This window comes from Salmo trutta, chromosome 13, assembly GCF_901001165.1.
Source record: "Salmo trutta chromosome 13, fSalTru1.1, whole genome shotgun sequence".
In the NCBI taxonomy this organism is placed as follows: domain Eukaryota; kingdom Metazoa; phylum Chordata; class Actinopteri; order Salmoniformes; family Salmonidae; genus Salmo; species Salmo trutta.
In genome coordinates, this window is record NC_042969.1 from 90739395 (window position 1) to 90760742 (window position 21348).

The 21348-nt window shown below is 34.7% G+C and overlaps 1 protein-coding gene across 1 annotated transcript in view; it reads right to left on the reverse strand.

The window, feature by feature from the left end:
* Nucleotides 1-21348, reverse strand: part of LOC115206740 (contactin-5-like) — a 503383-nt gene that overhangs the window by 179633 nt on the left and 302402 nt on the right. Inside the window, exon 8 of the mRNA XM_029773946.1 lies at nt 11453-11555. Within this exon, the coding sequence (XP_029629806.1) occupies nt 11453-11555 (103 nt within the window). The remainder of the gene's footprint in view (nt 1-11452; nt 11556-21348) is intronic.

The following is a 21348-nucleotide window of genomic DNA, read 5'->3' on the forward strand; positions in this document are numbered from 1 at the left end:
GTTGTAATAGTTGTAGTAGTTCTAATAGTTGTAATAGTTGTAATAGTTGTAGTAGTTGTAGTTCTAATAGTTGTAATAGTTGTAGTAGTTGTAATAGTTGTAGTTGTAATAGTTGTAATAGTTGTAATAGTTGTAATAGTTGTAGTAGTTGTAATAGGTGTAATAGTTGTAATAGTTGTAATAGTTGTAATAGTTGTAATATTTGTAGTAGTTGTAATAGTTGTAGTAGTTGTAATAGTTGTAATAGTTGTAATAGTTGTAATAGTTGTAGTAGTTGTAATAGTTGTAATAGTTGTAATAGTTGTAATAGTTGTAATAGTTGTAATAGTTCTAGTTCTAATAGTTGTAATAGTTCTAGTTCTAATAGTTGTAATATTTGTAATAGTTGTAGTAGTTGTAATAGTTGTAGTAGTTGTAGTAGTTGTAATAGTTCTAGTTGTAATAGTTGTAATAGTTGTAATAGTTGCAATAGTTGTAATAGTTGTAATAGTTGTAGTAGTTGTAATAGTTGTAGTAGTTGTAATAGTTGTAATAGTTGTAATAGTTCTAGTTCTAATAGTTGTAATAGTTGTAATAGTTGTAGTAGTTGTAATAGTTCTAGTTCTAATAGTTGTAAAAGTTGTAGTAGTTGTAATAGTTCTAGTTCTAATAGCTGTAGTAGTAGTAATAGTTGTAATAGTTCTAGTTGTAGTAGTTGTAATAGTTGTAGTTGTAATAGTTCTAGTTGTAGTAGTTGTAATAGTTGTAGTAGTTGTAATAGTTGTAATAGTTGTAGTAGTTGTAATAGTTGTAGTAGTTATAATAGTTGTAGTAGTTCTAGTTGTAATAGTTGTAATAGTTGTAATAGTTGTAGTAGTTGTAATAGTTCTAGTTCTAATAGTTGTAATAGTTGTAATAGTTGTAATAGTTGTAGTAGTTGTAATAGTTGTAGTAGTTCTAGTTGTAATAGTTGTAATAGTTCTAATAGTTGTAGTAGTTGTAATAGTTCTATTTCTAATAGTTGTAGTAGTTGTAATAGTTGTAATAGTTGTAATAGTTCTAATAGATGTAAAAGTTGTAATAGTTGTAATAGTTCTAATAGTTCTAATAGTTCTAATAGATGTAATAGTTGTAATAGTTGTAGTAGTTGTAATAGTTGTAGTAGTTGTAATAGTTGTAATAGTTGTAGTAGTTGTAATAGTTGTAGTAGTTGTAATAGTTGTAGTAGTTGTAATAGTTCTAATAGTTCTAATAGTTGTAGTAGTTGTAATAGTTGTAGTAGTTGTAACAGTTGTAATAGTTGTAGTAGTTCTAATAGTTGTAATAGTTGTAATAGTTGTAGTAGTTGTAATAGTTGTAGTAGTTGTAGTAGTTGTAATAGTTCTAGTTCTAATAGTTGTAATAGTTGTTATAGTTGTAATAGTTGTAATAGTTGTGATAGTTGTAGTAGTTGTAATAGTTGTAATAGTTGTAGTAGTTGTAATAGTTGTAGTAGTTGTAATAGTTGTAATAGTTGTAATAGTTCTAGTTCTAATAGTTGTAATAGTTGTAATACTTGTAGTAGTTGTAATAGTTCTAGTTCTAATAGTTGTAAAAGTTGTAGTAGTTGTAATAGTTCTAGTTCTAATAGCTGTAGTAGTAGTAATAGTTGTAATAGTTCTAGTTCTAATAGTTGCAAAAGTTGTAGTAGTTGTAATAGTTCTAGTTGTAATAGTTGTAATAGTTGTAATAGTTGTAATAGTTGTAGTAGTTGTAATAGTTGTAGTAGTTCTAATAGTTGTAATATTTGTAATAGTTCTAATAGTTGTAATAGTTGTAATAGTTGTAGTAGTTGTAATAGTTGTAGTAGTTGTAATAGTTGTAATAGTTGTAATAGTTGTAGTAGTTGTAATAGTTGTAGTAGTTATAATAGTTGTAGTAGTTCTAGTTGTAATAGTTGTAATAGTTGTAATAGTTGTAGTAGTTGTAATAGATGTAATAGTTGTAATAGTTGTAATAGTTCTAATAGTTGTAATAGTTGTAATAGTTGTAGTAGTTGTAGTAGTTATAATAGTTGTAGTAGTTCTAGTTGTAATAGTTGTAATAGTTGTAATAGTTGTAGTAGTTGTAAAAGTTCTAGTTCTAATATTTGTAAAAGTTGTAGTAGTTGGAATAGTTCTAGTTCTAATAGTTGTATTAGTAGTAATAGTTGTAATAGTTCTAGTTCTAATAGTTGCAAAAGTTGTAGTAGTTGTAATAGTTCTAGTTGTAATAGTTGTAATAGTTGTAATAGTTGTAGTAGTTGTAATGGTTGTAATAGTTCTAGTTGTAGTAGTTGTAATAGTTGTAGTTGTAGTAGTTGTAATAGTTCTAGTTGTAGTAGTTGTAATAGTTGTAGTAGTTGTAATAGTTGTAGTAGTTGTAGTAGTTATAATAGTTGTAGTAGTTCTAGTTGTAATAGTTGTAATAGTTGTAATAGTTGTAGTAGTTGTAATAGTTCTAGTTCTAATAGTTGTAATAGTTGTAATAGTTGTAATAGTTGTAGTAGTTGTAATAGTTGTAGTAGTTCTAGTTGTAATAGTTGTAACAGTTCTAATAGTTGTAGTAGTTGTAATAGTTCTAGTTCTAATAGTTGTAGTAGTTGTAATAGTTCTAATAGTTGTAATAGTTGTAATAGTTGTAATAGTTCTAATAGATGTAATAGTTGTAATAGTTGTAGTAGTTGTAATAGTTTTAGTAGTTGTAATAGTTGTAATAGTTGTAGTAGTTGTAATAGTTGTAGTAGTTGTAATAGTTCTAATAGTTGTAGTAGTTGTAATAGTTGTAATAGTTCTAATAGTTGTAGTAGTTGTAATAGTTCTAGTTCTAATAGTTGTAGTAGTTGTAATAGTTGTAGTAGTTGTAATAGTTGTAATAGTTGTAGTAGTTATAATAGTTGTAATAGTTGTAATAGTTGTAGTAGTTGTAGTTCTAATAGTTGTAATAGTTGTCGTAGTTTTAATAGTTGTAGTTCTAATAGTTGTAATAGTTGTAATAGTTGTAATAGTTGTAATAGTTGTAATAGTTGTAGTAGTTGTAATAGTTGTAATAGATTTAATAGTTGTAATAGTTGTAGTAGTTGTAATAGTTGTTGTTCTAATAGTTGTAATAGTTCTAGTTCTAATAGTTGTAATAGTTGTAATAGTTGTAGTAGTTGTAATAGTTGTAGTAGTTGTAGTAGTTGTAATAGATGTAAAAGTTGTAATAGTTGTAATAGTTGTAATAGATGTAAAAGTTGTAATAGTTCTAATAGTTCTAATAGTTGTAATAGTTCTAATAGTTGTAATAGTTGTAGTAGTTGTAATAGTTGTAATAGTTGTAGTAGTTGTAATAGTTGTAGTAGTTGTAATAGTTGTAATAGTTGTAGTAGTTGTAATAGTTGTAATAGTTCTAATAGTTGTAGTAGTTGTAATAGTTCTAGTTCTAATAGTTGTAGTAGTTGTAATAGTTGTAATAGTTGTAGAAGTTCTAATAGTTGTAATAGTTGTAATAGTTGTAGTTCTAATAGTTGTAATAGTTGTAGTAGTTGTAGTTCTAATAGTTGGAATAGGTGTAGTAGTTGTAGTAGTTGTAATAGTTGTAATAGTTGTAGTAGTTGTAATAGTTGTAGTAGTTGTAATAGTTGTAATAGTTGTAGTAGTTGTAATAGTTGTAATAGTTCTAATAGTTGTAGTAGTTGTAATAGTTCTAGTTCTAATAGTTGTAGTAGTTGTAATAGTTGTAGTAGTTGTAATAGTTGTAGTAGTTGTAATAGTTGAAATAGTTGTAGTAGTTATAATAGTTGTAATAGTTGTAATAGTTGTAGTAGTTGTAGTTCTAATAGTTGTAATAGTTGTCGTAGTTCTAATAGTTGTAGTTCTAATAGTTGTAATAGTTGTAATAGTTGTAATAGTTGTAATAGTTGTAATAGTTGTAGTAGTTGTAATAGTTGTAATAGTTGTAATAGTTGTAATAGTTGTAGTAGTTGTAATAGTTGTAGTTCTAATAGTTGTAATAGTTCTAGTTCTAATAGTTGTAATAGTTGTAATAGTTGTAGTAGTTGTAATAGTTGTAGTAGTTGTAGTAGTTGTAATAGATGTAAAAGTTGTAATAGTTGTAATAGTTCTAATAGTTGTAAAAGTTGTAATAGTTGTAATAGTTCTAATAGTTGTAATAGTTCTAATAGTTGTAATAGTTGTAGTAGTTGTAATAGTTGTAATAGTTGTAGTAGTTGTAATAGTTGTAGTAGTTGTAATAGTTGTAATAGTTGTAGTAGTTGTAATAGTTCTAATAGTTCTAATAGTTGTAGTAGTTGTAATAGTTCTAGTTCTAATAGTTGTAGTAGTTGTAATAGTTGTAATAGTTGTAGTAGTTCTAATAGTTGTAATAGTTTTAATAGTTGTAGTTCTAATAGTTGTAATAGTTGTAGTAGTTGTAGTTCTAATTGTTGTAATAGTTGTAATAGTTGTAATAGTTGTAATAGTTGTAATAGTTGTAATAGTTCTAGTTCTAATAGTTGTAATAGTTCTAGTTCTAATAGTTGTAATAGTTGTAATAGTTGTAGTAGTTGTAATAGTTGTAGTAGTTGTAGTAGTTGTAATAGTTCTAGTTCTAATAGTTGTAATAGTTGTAATAGTTGTAATAGTTGTAGTAGTTGTAATAGTTGTAATAGTTGTAGTAGTTGTAATAGTTGTAGTAGTTGTAATAGTTGTAATAGTTGTAATAGTTCTAGATCTAATAGTTGTAATAGTTGTAATAGTTGTAGTAGTTGTAATAGTTCTAGTTCTAATAGTTGTAAAAGTTGTAGTAGTTGTAATAGTTCTAGTTCTAATAGCTGTAGTAGTAGTAATAGTTGTAATAGTTGTAGTTCTAATAGTTACAAAAGTTGTAGTAGTTCTAGTTGTAATAGTTGTAATAGTTGTAATAGTTGTAATAGTTGTAGTAGTTGTAATAGTTGTAGTAGTTCTAATAGTTGTAATATTTGTAATAGTTCTAATAGTTGTAATAGTTGTAATATTTGTAGTAGTTGTAATAGTTGTAGTAGTTGTAATAGTTGTAATAGTTGTAGTAATTGTAATAGTTGTAGTAGTTATAATAGTTGTAGTAGTTCTAGTTGTAATAGTTGTAATAGTTGTAATAGTTGTAGTAGTTGTAATAGTTGTAATAGTTGTAATAGTTGTAATAGTTGTAATAGTTGTAATAGTTGTAATAGTTGTAGTAGTTGTAGTAGTTATAATAGTTGTAGTAGTTCTAGTTGTAATAGTTGTAATAGTTGTCGTAGTTGTAATAGTTGTAGTTCTAATAGTTGTAATAGTTCTAATAGTTGTAATAGTTGTAATAGTTGTAATAGTTGTAGTAGTTGTAATAGTTGTAATAGTTGTAATAGTTGTAATAGTTGTAGTAGTTGTAATAGTTGTAGTTCTAATAGTTGTAATAGTTCTAGTTCTAATAGTTGTAATAGTTGTAATAGTTGTAGTAGTTGTAATAGTTGTAGTAGTTGTAGTAGTTGTAATAGATGTAAAAGTTGTAATAGTTGTAATAGTTCTAATAGTTGTAAAAGTTGTAATAGTTGTAATAGTTCTAATAGTTGTAATAGTTCTAATAGTTGTAATAGTTGTAGTAGTTGTAATAGTTGTAATAGTTGTAGTAGTTGTAATAGTTGTAATAGTTGTAATAGTTCTAGTTCTAATAGTTGTAATAGTTGTAATAGTTGTAGTAGTTGTAATAGTTCTAGTTCTAATAGTTGTAAAAGTTGTAGTAGTTGTAATAGTTCTAGTTCTAATAGCTGTAGTAGTAGTAATAGTTGTAATAGTTGTAGTTCTAATAGTTGCAAAAGTTGTAGTAGTTCTAGTTGTAATAGTTGTAATAGTTGTAATAGTTGTAATAGTTGTAGTAGTTGTAATAGTTGTAGTAGTTCTAATAGTTGTAATATTTGTAATAGTTCTAATAGTTGTAATAGTTGTAATAGTTGTAGTAGTTGTAATAGTTGTAGTAGTTGTAATAGTTGTAATAGTTGTAGTAGTTGTAATAGTTGTAGTAGTTATAATAGTTCTAGTAGTTCTAGTTGTAATAGTTGTAATAGTTGTAATAGTTGTAGTAGTTGTAATAGTTGTAATAGTTGTAATAGTTGTAATAGTTGTAATAGTTGTAGTAGTTGTAGTAGTTATAATAGTTGTAGTAGTTCTAGTTGTAATAGTTGTAATAGTTGTAATAGTTGTAGTAGTTGTAAAAGTTCTAGTTCTAATAGTTGTAAAAGTTGTAGTAGTTGGAATAGTTCTAGTTCTAATAGTTGTAGTAGTAGTAATAGTTGTAATAGTTCTAGTTCTAATAGTTGCAAAAGTTGTAGTAGTTGTAATAGTTCTAGTTGTAATAGTTGTAATAGTTGTAATAGTTGTAGTAGTTGTAATAGTTGTAATAGTTCTAGTTGTAGTAGTTGTAATAGTTGTAGTTGTAGTAGTTGTAATAGTTCTAGTTATAGTAGTTGTAATAGTTGTAGTAGTTGTAATAGTTGTAATAGTTGTAGTAGTTATAATAGTTGTAGTAGTTCTAGTTGTAATAGTTGTAATAGTTGTAATAGTTGTAGTAGTTGTAATAGTTCTAGTTCTAATAGTTGTAATAGTTGTAATAGTTGTAATAGTTGTAGTAGTTGTAATAGTTGTAGTAGTTCTAGTTGTAATAGTTCTAATAGTTCTAATAGTTGTAGTAGTTGTAATAGTTCTAGTTCTAATAGTTGTAGTAGTTGTAATAGTTGTAATAGTTGTAATAGTTGTAATAGTTCTAATAGACGTAATAGTTGTAATAGTTGTAGTAGTTGTAATAGTTGTAGTAGTTGTAATAGTTGTAATAGTTGTAGTAGTTGTAATAGTTGTAGTAGTTGTAATAGTTGTAATAGTTGTAGTAGTTGTAATAGTTGTAATAGTTCTAATAGTTGTAGTAGTTGTAATAGTTCTAGTTGTAATAGTTGTAGTAGTTGTAATAGTTGTAGTAGTTGTAATAGTTGTAATAGTTGTAGTAGTTATAATAGTTGTAATAGTTGTAGTAGTTGTAGTTCTAATAGTTGTCGTAGTTGTAATAGTTGTAATAGTTGTAATAGTTGTAGTAGTTGTAATAGTTGTAATAGTTGTAATAGTTGTAATAGTTGTAGTTCTAATAGTTCTAATAGTTCTAGTTCTAATAGTTGTAATAGTTGTAATAGTTGTAGTAGTTGTAGTAGTTGTAATAGTTCTAGTTCTAATAGTTGTAATATTTGTAATAGTTGTAATAGTTGTAATAGTTATAGTTCTAATAGTTCTAATAGTTGTAGTAGTTGTAATAGTTCTAGTTCTAATAGTTGTAATAGTTGTAGTAGTTCTAATAGTTGTAGTAGTTGCAGTAGTTGTAATAGTTGTAATAGTTGTAATAGTTGTAATAGTTGTAATAGTTGTAATAGTTGTAATAGTTCTAATAGTTCTAATAGTTGTAATAGTTCTAATAGATGTAATAGTTCTAATAGTTCTAATAGTTCTAATAGATGTAATAGTTGTAGTAGTTGTAATAGTTCTAGTTCTAATAGTTGTAATAGTTGTAATAGTTGTAATAGTTGTAATAGTTCTAATAGTTCTAATAGTTCTAATAGTTGTAATAGTTCTAATAGATGTAATAGTTGTAGTAGTTGTAATAGTTCTAGTTCTAATAGTTGTAGTAGTTGTAATAGTTGTAATAGTTGTAATAGTTGTAGTAGTTGTAATAGTTATAGTTCTAATAGTTCTAATAGTTGTAGTAGTTGTAATAGTTCTAGTTCTAATAGTTGTAGTAGTTGTAATAGTTATAGTTCTAATAGTTCTAATAGTTGTAGTAGTTGTAATAGTTCTAGTTCCAATAGTTGTAATAGTTGTAATAGTTGTAATAGTTGTAATAGTTCTAATAGATGTAATAGTTGTAATAGTTATAGTTCTAATAGTTCTAATAGTTCTAGTTGTAATAGTTCTAGTTATAATAGTTATAATAGTTCTAATAGTTGTAGTAGTTTTAATAGTTCTAGTTCTAATAGTTGTAATAGTTGTAATAGTTCTAATAGTTGTAGTAGTTGTAATAGTTCTAGTTGTAATAGTTGTAATAGTTGTAATAGTTGTAGTAGTTGTAATAGTTATAGTTCTAATAGTTCTAATAGTTGTAGTAGTTGTAATAGTTATAGTTCTAATAGTTCTAATAGTTCTAGTTGTAATAGTTCTAGTTATAATAGTTATAATAGTTATAATAGTTATAATAGTTCTAGTTATAATAGTTGTAATAATTCTAATAGTTCTAATAATTATAGTTGTAATAGTTATAGTTCTAATAGTTGTAATTGTTCTAATAGTTCCAGTTCTAATAGTTGTAATAGTTATAGTTCTAATAGTTGTAATAATTCTAATAGTTCTAATAATTCTAGTTGTAATAGTTATAGTTATAATAGTTATAATTGTTCTAATAGTTCCAGTTCTAATAGTTGTAATAGTTCTAATAGTTGTAATAGTTCTAGGTGTAATAGTTCTAGTTATAATAGTTATAATAGTTATAATAGTTATAATAGTTCTAGTTCTAATAGTTGTAATAATTATAATAGTTCTAATAATTCTAGTTGTAATAGTTATAGTTCTAATAGTTGTAATTGTTCTAATAGTTCCAGTTCTAATAGTTGTAATAGTTCTAGTTCTAATAGTTGTAATAATTCTAATAGTTCTAATAATTCTAGTTGTAATAGTTATAGTTATAATAGTTATAATTGTTCTAATAGTTCCAGTTCTAATAGTTGTAATAGTTGTAGTTCTAATAGTTGTAAAAGTTGTAGTTCTAATTGTTCTAATAGTTTTAATAGTTGTAGTAGTTGTATTAGTTCTAGTTCTAATAGTTGTAATAGTTGTAATAGTTGTAATAGTTGTAATAGTTGTAGTAGTTGTAGTAGTTGTAATAGTTGTAATAGTTGTAATAGTTGTAGTAGTTGTAGTAGTTGTAATAGTTCTAGTTCTAATAGTTCTAATAGTTCTAATAGTTCTAGGTGTAATAGTTCTAGTTTTAATAGTTCTAATAGTTCTAATAGTTCTAGTTCTAATAGTTGTAATAGTTGTAATAGTTCTAATTCTAATAGTTATAATTGTTCTAATAGTTCCAGTTCTATTAGTTGTAATAGTTCTAGTTCTAATAGTTGTAATAGTTCTAGTTCTAATGGTTCTAATAGTTCTAATACTTCTAATAGTTGTAGTAGTTGCAATAGTTCTAGTTCTATTAGTTCAGTGGTTGTAATAGTTGTAATAGTTGAAATAGTTCTAGGTGTAATAGTTCTAATAGTTCTAATAGTTCTAATAGTTGTAGTAGTTGTAATAGTTGAAATAGTTCTAGTTCTAATAGTTCTAATAGCTGTAGTAGTTGTAATAGTTGTAATAAAAAAAACAGCCAGCCAGCCAGCCAGCCAGCCAGCCAGCCAGACAGACAGACAGACAGACAGACAGACAGACAGACAGACAGCTGGTGTTGTCTAGTCTACAGAGAATAAAAAAAAGCTTGGGCCTTTTCCAATATGCACACCAAGACCATTCTGTTTTCCATCTGAACCTGCGGCCATCATTCATATTGATCGACAGGAACGAGAACTAAACAAATGTTAAGTTCACAGTATAAAGACGGGCATTTCCTAATAGACCACATTGATAAATCATTCATTTGTAGGTGTAGAGGGGTAAAGTCACCAGGATCACCACGCCAATGACAGCAATTTGGCCCAAATTAGTTAAGAGACACCGTGCCTCCCAAATGGCACCCTATACCCCTATGGGCCCTGGTCAAAAGTAGTGCACTACATAGGGAATAGAGTACCATTTGGGATGCAGGAGGGGAGAGCAGGTCAAGGTCTACTGCAGTCTGTTTGCTGAGCTCCTGTATAAGTTTTAATAGAATAAAGTCAAGCAGAGGAGATGGGAGAGTAAGCATGCAGTCAGGGCAATGTCTATAGGCTTTGGTAATTACTTATTATTCTAATGTAGATCATTCATTCTAAATCATTACTAGGTCCTTCAGTGGTAGCGTCAGATTAGAAGCTGTTTGCACTCTAGTTGAGAATCCGTTATGCATTATTCAACACAAATAATCATTATAAACAACATAAGAAGTAGGAATGAAACAGGATTATGTTTGGATAGGAACAATTATCTTGTTACACAAAACAATCCTTTTAAGCTTTGCCTTGGGAGATCAACAAGAGAGTGTAAACATCTTTAACCAACTCTGTTGTTGGTTTGATCGCCTGTCTCTGTCTGTCAGACGCTCTACAGATTCCTTCAATTACATGTTCTTTTGATATTTTTTAATTTTCAAAGTGCTGGCTGTTCTACATCCAGAATCCATTAGGGCTACATCAAGCTTTTGCAGAATGCTCATTATAATCACACACTATACAGCAGCCTAATGTTAAAACCCCACTCTACATGTCATGCTGCTTTGTAAACCAAGTAACCAGCCAGTGTAGGTTGCGTGACACTCAGCAGCAGAGACAAGTGGTCCTGGTCTCTGTGATGTTGGCCTGTACCGTGCTGACAAATGTTAGTTTGTTGTTCCCTCCTGGCAGTCCACTGGTGGTGGCCGGGCTGGCTCTATCTTTCACAGCCTTAACCTTGGCTTCCACGCTATACAAAATATATTAAAAACACCCTGCAAACACTGGCTGGCATTACATTCCATTATCACAACACATGGCTCCCCAGGGCTCAGTTTCCTCTCCACTCCTGCTCCCACCAGCACTAACATGCCATCTAGCCGGCCATGATGGCTCAAACTGGTAATACAGTGGCTCAACATCCAGCCTGGAGTGAATGTTAATATAGGAAAGGCTTTTTGGCTCTTATGGATGTTTACAATAGTGAGTGGATGTGTAGCCGAGTCATAGCCTACATGTACATGGTCATAAAAAGTCTTATAGCCTTCATCATGTTTGTATAAGGCTCTGGATTGTAGTGTTTTGCTGTTTAGGTGTTTTGCTGTTTAAGAAACATAGCAATTAGTATCAGTAACGTACGGGAATGTTTTCATCTGGAAAATGTTTTTATACAACCATTATGAAAATGTATTTAACCAAGCAAAATGCACTGAATAAGGGATTATAGTAAATTAATCTACTGGTGGTTGTTGATAGTGAGAATAAGGGATTATAGTAAATTAATCTACTGGTGGTTGTTGATAGTGTGAATGAGGGATGATGGGAAATGGATCAACTGGTGTTTCTTGCTCGAATTTTACTTAGAATTGCAATATTCCAGTAATGTTCCCAGTTATTCCCGCAATGCCTGTTGGAAGATTCCTGGATTTCCTTTCAATTCCTTCCCATTTCAGGAATCTTCCAGCTGGGATTTCTGGAAAACTGGGGAATTTTAGGAAAGTAACATGAATTTTGTAACACTAAGTTCCACCATAAAGGAGATATATGGATGTTCAGGGGATCAAACAGCTTGGATGTTTCTGTACTTACTTCCCCAGGGCGAAACACTCCAGACTCACTGTGACTCCTTTGGCAGCCAGGACAGATTGGGGGAAATGCACCTCGATTTTAGGCTCATATTCTCCCATTATACCTGTAAATCAAAAGACGACAGAAGAGAGAAGTGATATCAAGTTTAGTGATCAGCAGGACATCAAACACCATCCATTCCTCAGCCATGTCACAGCTAGCTGCATGGCATCTCCCCTAGCTAGAAGTTACACAGACAGCGGCTGAAGAAAGACTGTCTGGGAAATGTGAGATAACAATTGTATGTTAAGCACACACACACACACACACACACACACACACACACACACACACACACACACACACACACACACACACACACACACACACACACACACACACACACTCCTTCCCTCAACTGGAATCACACCCCCCACCACCACCCAAGGCAGCACCTACTCTTCCTGGGGTTCAGCTAAATTAAGGCAGTGTGTGTGTGTAGGAGGGATAACAGGGCTGCTTGGGTCTCGCTACTGATGCGGAACACTAAATAATACAGTTCACAAGTCTGTGGATTACTCTTCTGCTGCTAGCATCCATTACTAACACCTATTCCATTACTAACATCTTCTGCTGCTAGCATCCATTACTAAAACCTAGCATCCATTACTAACACCTAGCATCCATTACTAAAACCTAGCATCCATTACTAACACCTATCATCCATTACTAACACCTTCTGCTGCTAGCATCCATTACTAACACCTAGCATCCATTACTAACACCTAGCATCCATTACTAACACCTAGCATCCATTACTAACACCTAGCATCCATTACTAACACCTATCATCCATTACTAACACCTTCTGCTGCTAGCATCCATTACTAACACCTAGCATCCATTACTAACACCTAGCATCCATTACTAACACCTAGCATCCATTACTAACACCTAGCATCCATTACTAACACCTATCATCCATTACTAACACCTTCTGCTGCTAGCATCCATTACTAACACCTAGCATCCATTACTAACACCTAGCATCCATTACTAACACCTAGCATCCATTACTAACACCTAGCATCCATTACTAACACCTAGCATCCATTACTAACACCTATCATCCATTACTAACACCTTCTGCTGCTAGCATCCATTACTAACACCTAGCATCCATTACTAACACCTAGCATCCATTACTAACACCTATCATCCATTACTAACACCTATCATCCATTACTAACACCTTCTGCTGCTAGCATCCATTACTACAACCTAGCATCCATTACTAACACCTAGCATCCATTACTAACACCTAGCATCCATTACTAACACCTATCATCCATTACTAACACCTTCTGCTGCTAGCATCCATTACTAACACCTAGCATCCATTATTAACACCTATCATCCATTACTAACACCTATCATCCATTACTAACACCTAGCATCCATTACTAACACCTATCATCCATTACTACAACCTAGCATCCATTACTAACACCGAGCATCCATTACTAACACCTACCATCCATTACCAACACCTAGCATCCATTACTAACACTTATCATCCATTACCAACACCTAGCATCCATTAATAACACATAGCATCCATTACTAACACATTCCGCTGTTAGCATCCATTACCAACACCTATCATCCACTACTAACACATATCCTCCACTACTAACACCTAGCATCCATTACTAACACCTAGCATCCATTACTAACACCTTCTGCTGCTAGCATCCATTACTAACACCTAGGATCCATTGCTAACACCGTCTCCTGTTAGCATCCATTGCTAACACCTATCATCCGTTACTAACACCTAGCATCCATTACTAACACCTAGCATCCATTTCTAACACCTATCATCCATTACTAACACCTAGCATCCGTTACAAACACCTAGCATCCATTACTAACACCTAGCATCCATTACTAACACCTTCTGCTGCTAGCATCCATTACTAACACCTATCATCCATTACACATGTTGAGCCACAAATTACACATGTTGAGCCACAAAGCTTCAACATGCCTTCATCTGCAGACCCTTTCATTAGTTCATAGAGAGATATACAAACAGTTTAAATGATGACACTCCCCACAGATATAGCAAGTGACCATCTGTTGCACCATATTTCAGGAAGCACACACTGCCAGTACCAGACAGACACATACACACTCACTGACGGAAGGACAGACGGATGACCACATGCTGACAGACGCATGCAAGCGAGTACACACAGATGCACGCACACACACACCCTCACTTTTCACACACAGCCTCCCTTGTTTTCTTCGATGGAAATGAAGACAGTAAAGGACAGGGAACAGGATCATTTTGAGATGTGGGGTACTGACTGTACATGTTGAGATAGAGGGGACTGACTGACTGTACATGTTGAGATAGAGGGGACTGACTGACTGTACATGTTGAGATAGAGGGGACTGACTGTACATGTTGAGATAGAGGGGACTGACTGACTGTACATGTTGAGATAGAGGGGACTGACTGACTGTACATGTTGAGGTAGAGGGGACTGACTGTACATGTTGAAATAGAGGGGACTGACTGTACATGTTGAGGTAGAGGGGACTGACTGACTGTACATGTTGAGATAGAGGGGACTGACTGTACATGTTGACATAGAGGGGACTGACTGTACATGTTGAGGTAGAGGGGACTGATTGACTGTACATGTTGAGGTAGAGGGGACTGACTGACTGTACATGTTGAGATAGAGGTAACTGACTGACAGTACATGTTGAGGTAGAGGGGACTGACTGTACATGTTGAGATAGAGGGGACTGACTGTACATGTTGAGATAGAGGGGACTGACTGTACATGTTGACATAGAGGGGACTGACTGACTGTACATGTTGAGGTAGAGGGGACTGACTGACTGTACATGTTGAGATAGAGGGGACTGACTGTACATGTTGAGATAGAGGGGACTGACTGACTGTACATGTTGACATAGAGGGGACTGACTGACTGTACATGTTGAGATAGTGGGGACTGACTGTACATGTTAAGATAGAGGGGACTGACTGACTGTACATGTTGAGATAGAGGGGACTGACTGACTGTACATGTTGAGATAGAGGTAACTGACTGACAGTACATGTTGAGGTAGAGGGGACTGACTGTACATGTTGAGATAGAGGGGACTGACTGTACATGTTGAGATAGAGGGGACTGACTGTACATGTTGACATAGAGGGTACTGACTGACTGTACATGTTGAGATAGAGGGGACTGACTGTACATGTTGACATAGAGGGGACTGACTGACTGTACATGTTGACATAGAAGGGACTGACTGTACATGTTGAGATAGAGGGGACTGACTGTACATGTTGACATAGAGGGGACTGACTGACTGTACATGTTGACATAGAGGGGACTGACTGACTGTACATGTTGATATAGAGGGGACTGACTGACTGTACATGTTGACATAGAGGGGACTGACTGACTGTACATGTTGAGATAGAGGGGACTGACTGACTGTACATGTTGAGATGTAGGGGACTGACTGACTGTACATGTTAAGATATAGGGGACTGACTGACTGTACATGTTGAGATAGAGGGGACTGACTGACTGTGAATGTTGAGATAGAGGGGACTGACAGTACATGTTGACGTATAGGGGACTGACTGTACATGTTGAGATGTAGGGGACTGACTGTACATGTTGAGATAGAGGGGACTGACTGACTGTACATGTTGAGACAGAGGAGATTGACTGACTGACTGTTAATGTTGAGATAGAGGGGACTGACTGACTGTGCATGTTGAGATAGAGGGGACTGACTGACTGTACATGTTGAGATAGAGGGGACTGACTGACTGTACATGTTGAGATAGAGGGGACTGACTGACTGTACATGTTGAGATAGAGGGGACTGACTGACTGTACATGTTGAGATAGAGGGGACTGACTGACTGTACATGTTGAGATGTAGGGGACTGACTGTACATGTTGAGATAGAGGGGACTGACTGTACATGTTGAGATAGAGGTAACTGACTGACTGTACATGTTGAGATAGAGGGGACTGACTGACTGTACATGTTGAGATGTAGGGGACTGACTGTACATGTTGAGATAGAGGGGACTGACTGTACATGTTGAGATAGAGGGGACTGACTGACTGTACATGTTGACAGAGGGGACTGACTGACTGTACATGTTGAGATAGAGGGGACTGACTGTACATGTTGAGATAGAGGGGACTGACTGACTGTACATGTTGAGGTAGAGGGGACTGACTGTACATGTTGAAATAGAGGGGACTGACTGTACATGTTGAGGTAGAGGGGACTGACTGACTGTACATGTTGAGATAGAGGGGACTGACTGACTGTACATGTTGAGGTAGAGGGGACTGACTGACTGTACATGTTGAGATGTAGGGGACTGACTGTACATGTTGAGATAGAGGGGACTGACTGTACATGTTGAGATAGAGGGGACTGACTGACTGTACATGTTGAGATAGAGGGGACTGACTGTACATGTTGACATAGAGGGGACTGACTGTACATGTTGAGATAGAGGGGACTGACTGACTGTACATGTTGAGATGTAGGGGACTGACTGTACATGTTGAGATAGAGGGGACTGACTGACTGTAGATGTTGAGATAGAGGGGACTGACTGACTGTACATGTTGAGATGTAGGGGACTGACTGTACATGTTGAGATAGAGGGGACTGACTGACTGTACATGTTGAGATAGAGGGGACTGACTGTACATGTTGAGATAGAGGGGACTGACTGACTGTACATGTTGAGATAGAGGGGACTGACTGACTGTACATGTTGAGATGTAGGGGACTGACTGTACATGTTGAGATAGAGGGGACTGACTGACTGTAGATGTTGAGATAGAGGGGACTGACTGTACATGTTGAGATTGAGGGGACTGACTGTACATGTTGACATAGAGGGGACTGACTGACTGTACATGTTGACACAGAGGGGACTGACTGTACATGTTGACATAGAGGGGACTGACTGACTGTACATGTTGAGATGTAGGGGACTGACTGTACATATTGCCTACAAGACATTTTACAATGCTTGTCCCAAACCCCTCTTCTATTTCAATCTCATTCCACACACTTATACAGCTCCAAAGAAGCCCTCTACATTTAATGAATGTGCAATATTTCCCCAGGTTTATTTTACAATATATTCAATATCAAAAATCAGGCAGAGCGAGAGCATTTAAATAATGGAATGCTTTCTGGGTTTTGTGTACTCTGAAAAACACAAATTGTGACACAGCCCCTGTCTCTGAAACAAACAAGAACCTGCATTTACATGTGTTCTGTGGCTGACTGTTTTATGTCCCAATTTATTTATTAAGCCTAAATGTATTTTTTCTTGTTTTTGACGCTTTCCTCTTTCTTGCAAGCCGTGGCAACCAATTACATGATACAATCTGTGTGAGCCAGTCAAAGCCCCTTTAAATCCCAGTCTTGATCAAGGTAGACATTAGTATTCCTTTGGAAACCATGATATTGGAGAACATCTAAATGGACACCTTACCAAGAAATGCTTACTGACCAAATAGCATTGTACAGTAAGACAACTAACTAGTATGGAGATTTTCAACCACCATTAACATTTTCAACCACTATTAAATTATACAGTTTAAACATGTGACATTCAACCACTATTAATACATTTTTGTTAATAACAAAAGCTTAGATTTTCCAAACAAACACAATAAATAATACACTGAACAACAACATAAACACATGTAAAGTGTTGGTCCCATGTTTCATGAGATGATATAAAAAATCTCAGAAATGTTCCATATGAACAACAATGTTATGTCTATTTGGGCACACATTGTTTACATCCCTGTTCATAAGCATTTCTCATTTGCCAAGATAATCCATCCAATCAAGAAGCTGATGAAACAGGAGGCTCATTCCACAGGTGCACTTTACGCTGGGGACAATAAAAGGCCACTCTATTAAATGTGCAGTTTTGTTACACAACACAATGCCATAGATGTCTCAAGTTTTGAGGGAGCATGTATTTGCCGTGCTGTCCACAGGAATGTCTGCCAGAGCTGTTGCCAGAGAATTAAATGTTCATTTCTTTACTATAAGTTGCCTCCAACGTCGTTTCAGAGAATTTGGCAGTACAACCAACTGGCCTCAGAACCGCAGTCCACGTGCAACCATGCCTGCCCAGGACCTCCACATTTGGCTTCTTCACCTGCAAGATCGTGTGAGACCAGCCATCCCGAAGGCTGATGAAACTGTGGGTTTGCACAAAAGCAGAATTTCTGCACAAACTGTCAGAAACCATCTAAGGGAAGCTGATCTGCATGCTCGTGTCCTCACAAGGGTCTTGACCTGACTGTAGTTTGGCAACGTAACCGACTTCAGCGGGAAAAAGCTCGATGGCCACTGTAAAGCTAGAAAAGTGTGCTCTCCATGGATGAATCCCCGTTTCAACTGTACCTGACAGATGGAAGACAGCGTGTAAGGCGTTGTGTGGCCAAGGGATTTGCTGATGTCAACGTTGTGAACAGAGTGCCCCATGGTGGCGGTGAGGTTATGGTAGGGGCCCCATGGTGGAGGTGGGGTTATGGTATGGACCCCATGGTGGAGGTGGGGTTATGGTATGTGCCCCATGGTGGCGGTGAGGTTATGGTATTGGCAGGCATAAGCTACGGACAACGAACACAATTGTATTTTATCGATGGCAGTTTGAATGCACAGAGATACCGTGACGAGATCCTGATGCCCATTGTCGTGGCATTCATTCGTCGCCATCACCTCATGTTTCACCATGATAATGCACTGCCCCCCTGAGTTGTCTACTTTAGTCCAAGGACTGCACATTAGCGAGTAATATACTTGGAAGCGGTGGATGGTGTGAACGCCTCCTGAGTCAGACTAGAAGTCCACTCTGAATACCTCTTCTCTGCCAGCAGCATCTTGGATCAGCCTCTGGGATAAGTTAAATTGCCCTGGGGGGTACGAACAAAGGATCCAATTCGGGAAAGTCATATTTCTGGTTGTAATACTGGTGAGTTCCACCACTCTGATATCTAAAAGTTATTTCCGGCTGTATGTATTAACACCCCAAAGAATTCTGAGCTAATAATGTAAGAAAAAAAGAAAACACTGCAAAGTTGCTTAAATCAAATCAAATAATTGTATTTGTCTCATGCGCCGAATGCAAAACCTTACAGTGAAATGATTCTAGGAGCTAGAAGCAGAGCTTTCATATCTGTCGGTGCCATCTTGGAACAGTGGCTCAGAACAGGGCAGCACGGCTGGCCCTTAAATGTACATGGAGAGCTAACATTAATAATATGCATGTCAATCTCTCCTGGCTCAAAGTGGAAGAGAGATTGACTTCATCACTACTTGTTTTTGTAAGAAGTGTTGACATGCTGAATGCATCGAGATGTCTGTTTAAACTACTAGCACACAGCTCGGACATCCATGCATACCCCACAAGACATGCCGAATACAACACCTTACACTCACCTTCATGTAACACACTCCAAGTAATATTCATAACAAAGCATGCTCATAACATACTGGCTCACAGCTGGTCTGATTACAGTAACATCCAACTATATTCAATAACAACCAGTGTCTGTGTAGAGTGTCTGTCTTATCATGTGTAGTGTGTCTGTCTTATCATGTGTAGTGTGTGTAGTGTGTCTGCCTGATCATGTGTAGTGTGTGTAGTGTGTCTGTCTTATCATGTGTATGTGTCTGTCTTATCATGTGTATGTGTATGTCTTATCATGTGTAGTGTGTCTGTCTTATCAAGTGTATGTGTCTGTCTTATCATGTTTATGTGTCTGTCTTATCATGTGTAGTGGGTCTGTCTTATCATGTAGACACACTACACACACTACACATGATAAGACAGACACACTACACACACTACACATGATAAGACAGACACACTACACATGATAAGACAGACACACTACACATGATAAGACAGACACATAAACATGATAAGACAGACGAATAAACATGATAAGACAGACACACCACACATGATAAGACAGACACATACACTTGATAAGACATACACACTACACATGATAAGACAGACACATACACATGATAAGACAGACACATACACATGATAAAACATACACACTACACATGATAAGACAGACACACTACACACACTACACAAGATAAGACAGACACACTACACACACTACACATGATAAGACAGACACACTACACATGATAAGACAGACACACTACACATGATAAGACAGACACATAAACATGATAAGACAGACGAATAAACATGATAAGACAGACACACCACACATGATAAGACAGACACATAAACATGATAAGACAGACACATAAACATGATAAGACAGACACATACACTTGATAAGACATACACACTACACATGATAAGACAAACACATACACATGATAAGACAGACACATACACATGATAAGACATACACACTACACATGATAAGACAGACACACTACACATGATAAGACAGACACATACACATAAGACAGACACACTACACATGATAAGACATACACACTACACATGATAAGACAGACACATACACATGATAAGACAGACACATACACATGATAAGACAGACACATACACATGATAAGACAGGCACATACACATGATAAGACAGGCACATACACATGCTAAGACAGACACACTACACACACTACACATGATAAGACAGACACACTACACATGATAAGACATACACACTACACATGATAAGACAGACACACTACACATGATAAGACAGACACTCTACACATGATAAGACAAACACACTACATCTCACATCCTGACCCAAAGGGGTTATTTGTAGTTTGGTCAGGACGTGGCAGGGGTGTGTTTGTTTTGTGTTGTCAGGGTTTTTGGGTACTGTTCTATGTTTTCTATTTCTATGTTCTATTTTCTAGTTATTCTATTTTTATGTTTAGTTTATTGTTTTGACCTTAAATTGGAGGCAGCTGTTCCTCGTTGCCTCTAATTGAAGGTCCTATTTAGTAGGGGTGTTTTTCATGGGGTTTTTGTGGGTAGTTGTTTCTTGTTTAGCTGTGTGCCTGACAGGACTGTTTTCATCGTTCTTTTTGTTCAGTGTTCATTTATTTTTAATAAAGAAGAAAATGAGCATTCACATTCCCGCTGCAATTTGGTCCAATCCTTACGACGAACGTGACACTACACATGATAAGACAAACACTCTACACATGATAAGACAGACACATACACATGATAAGACAGACACATACACATGATAAGACAGACACATACACATGATAAGACAGACACACTACACACACTACACATGGATGTTGTATTGTAAATATGTGTTAGTGGCCTGATGGAAAACACTAAATGTTTTGGGTAAAGTGTTATGAAATGTAATGTAATATTTGAAACGGTATATAACTGCCTTAATGTTGCTAATGGGGATCCTTAATAAATACAAATACCTTAATTAAAGAAAATAGCAAAAAACAAAGACCTATCCCTTGTTAGCATAATATTTAGAAGAAAATGAAACGGATCCAATGAATTAAAGTGATCTATAACAGCGCTTTGGTCCGCAAAGCTTTATGCTAGAAACAAGCTGTCAAATACCCGGGAAAAATGTGACTCCGATGCATATGGGGATATCATTGTTTCGTTTCTTTGACATTCAGAAGCTGAGCTTCAACCTTCTATAGCCGAGGAGACAAAAATATACTTTGCTTGTGAAGTAATTCTGTCACTATCAATTCATTATGCTATTCACCTTCTGTACAAGAGAAGATGTTTAAATCGAAACAGCTTTTAGGGAAACACTTGTGACCTCCTCTCACTGTGTTAAGCCACGGAAGAAGAG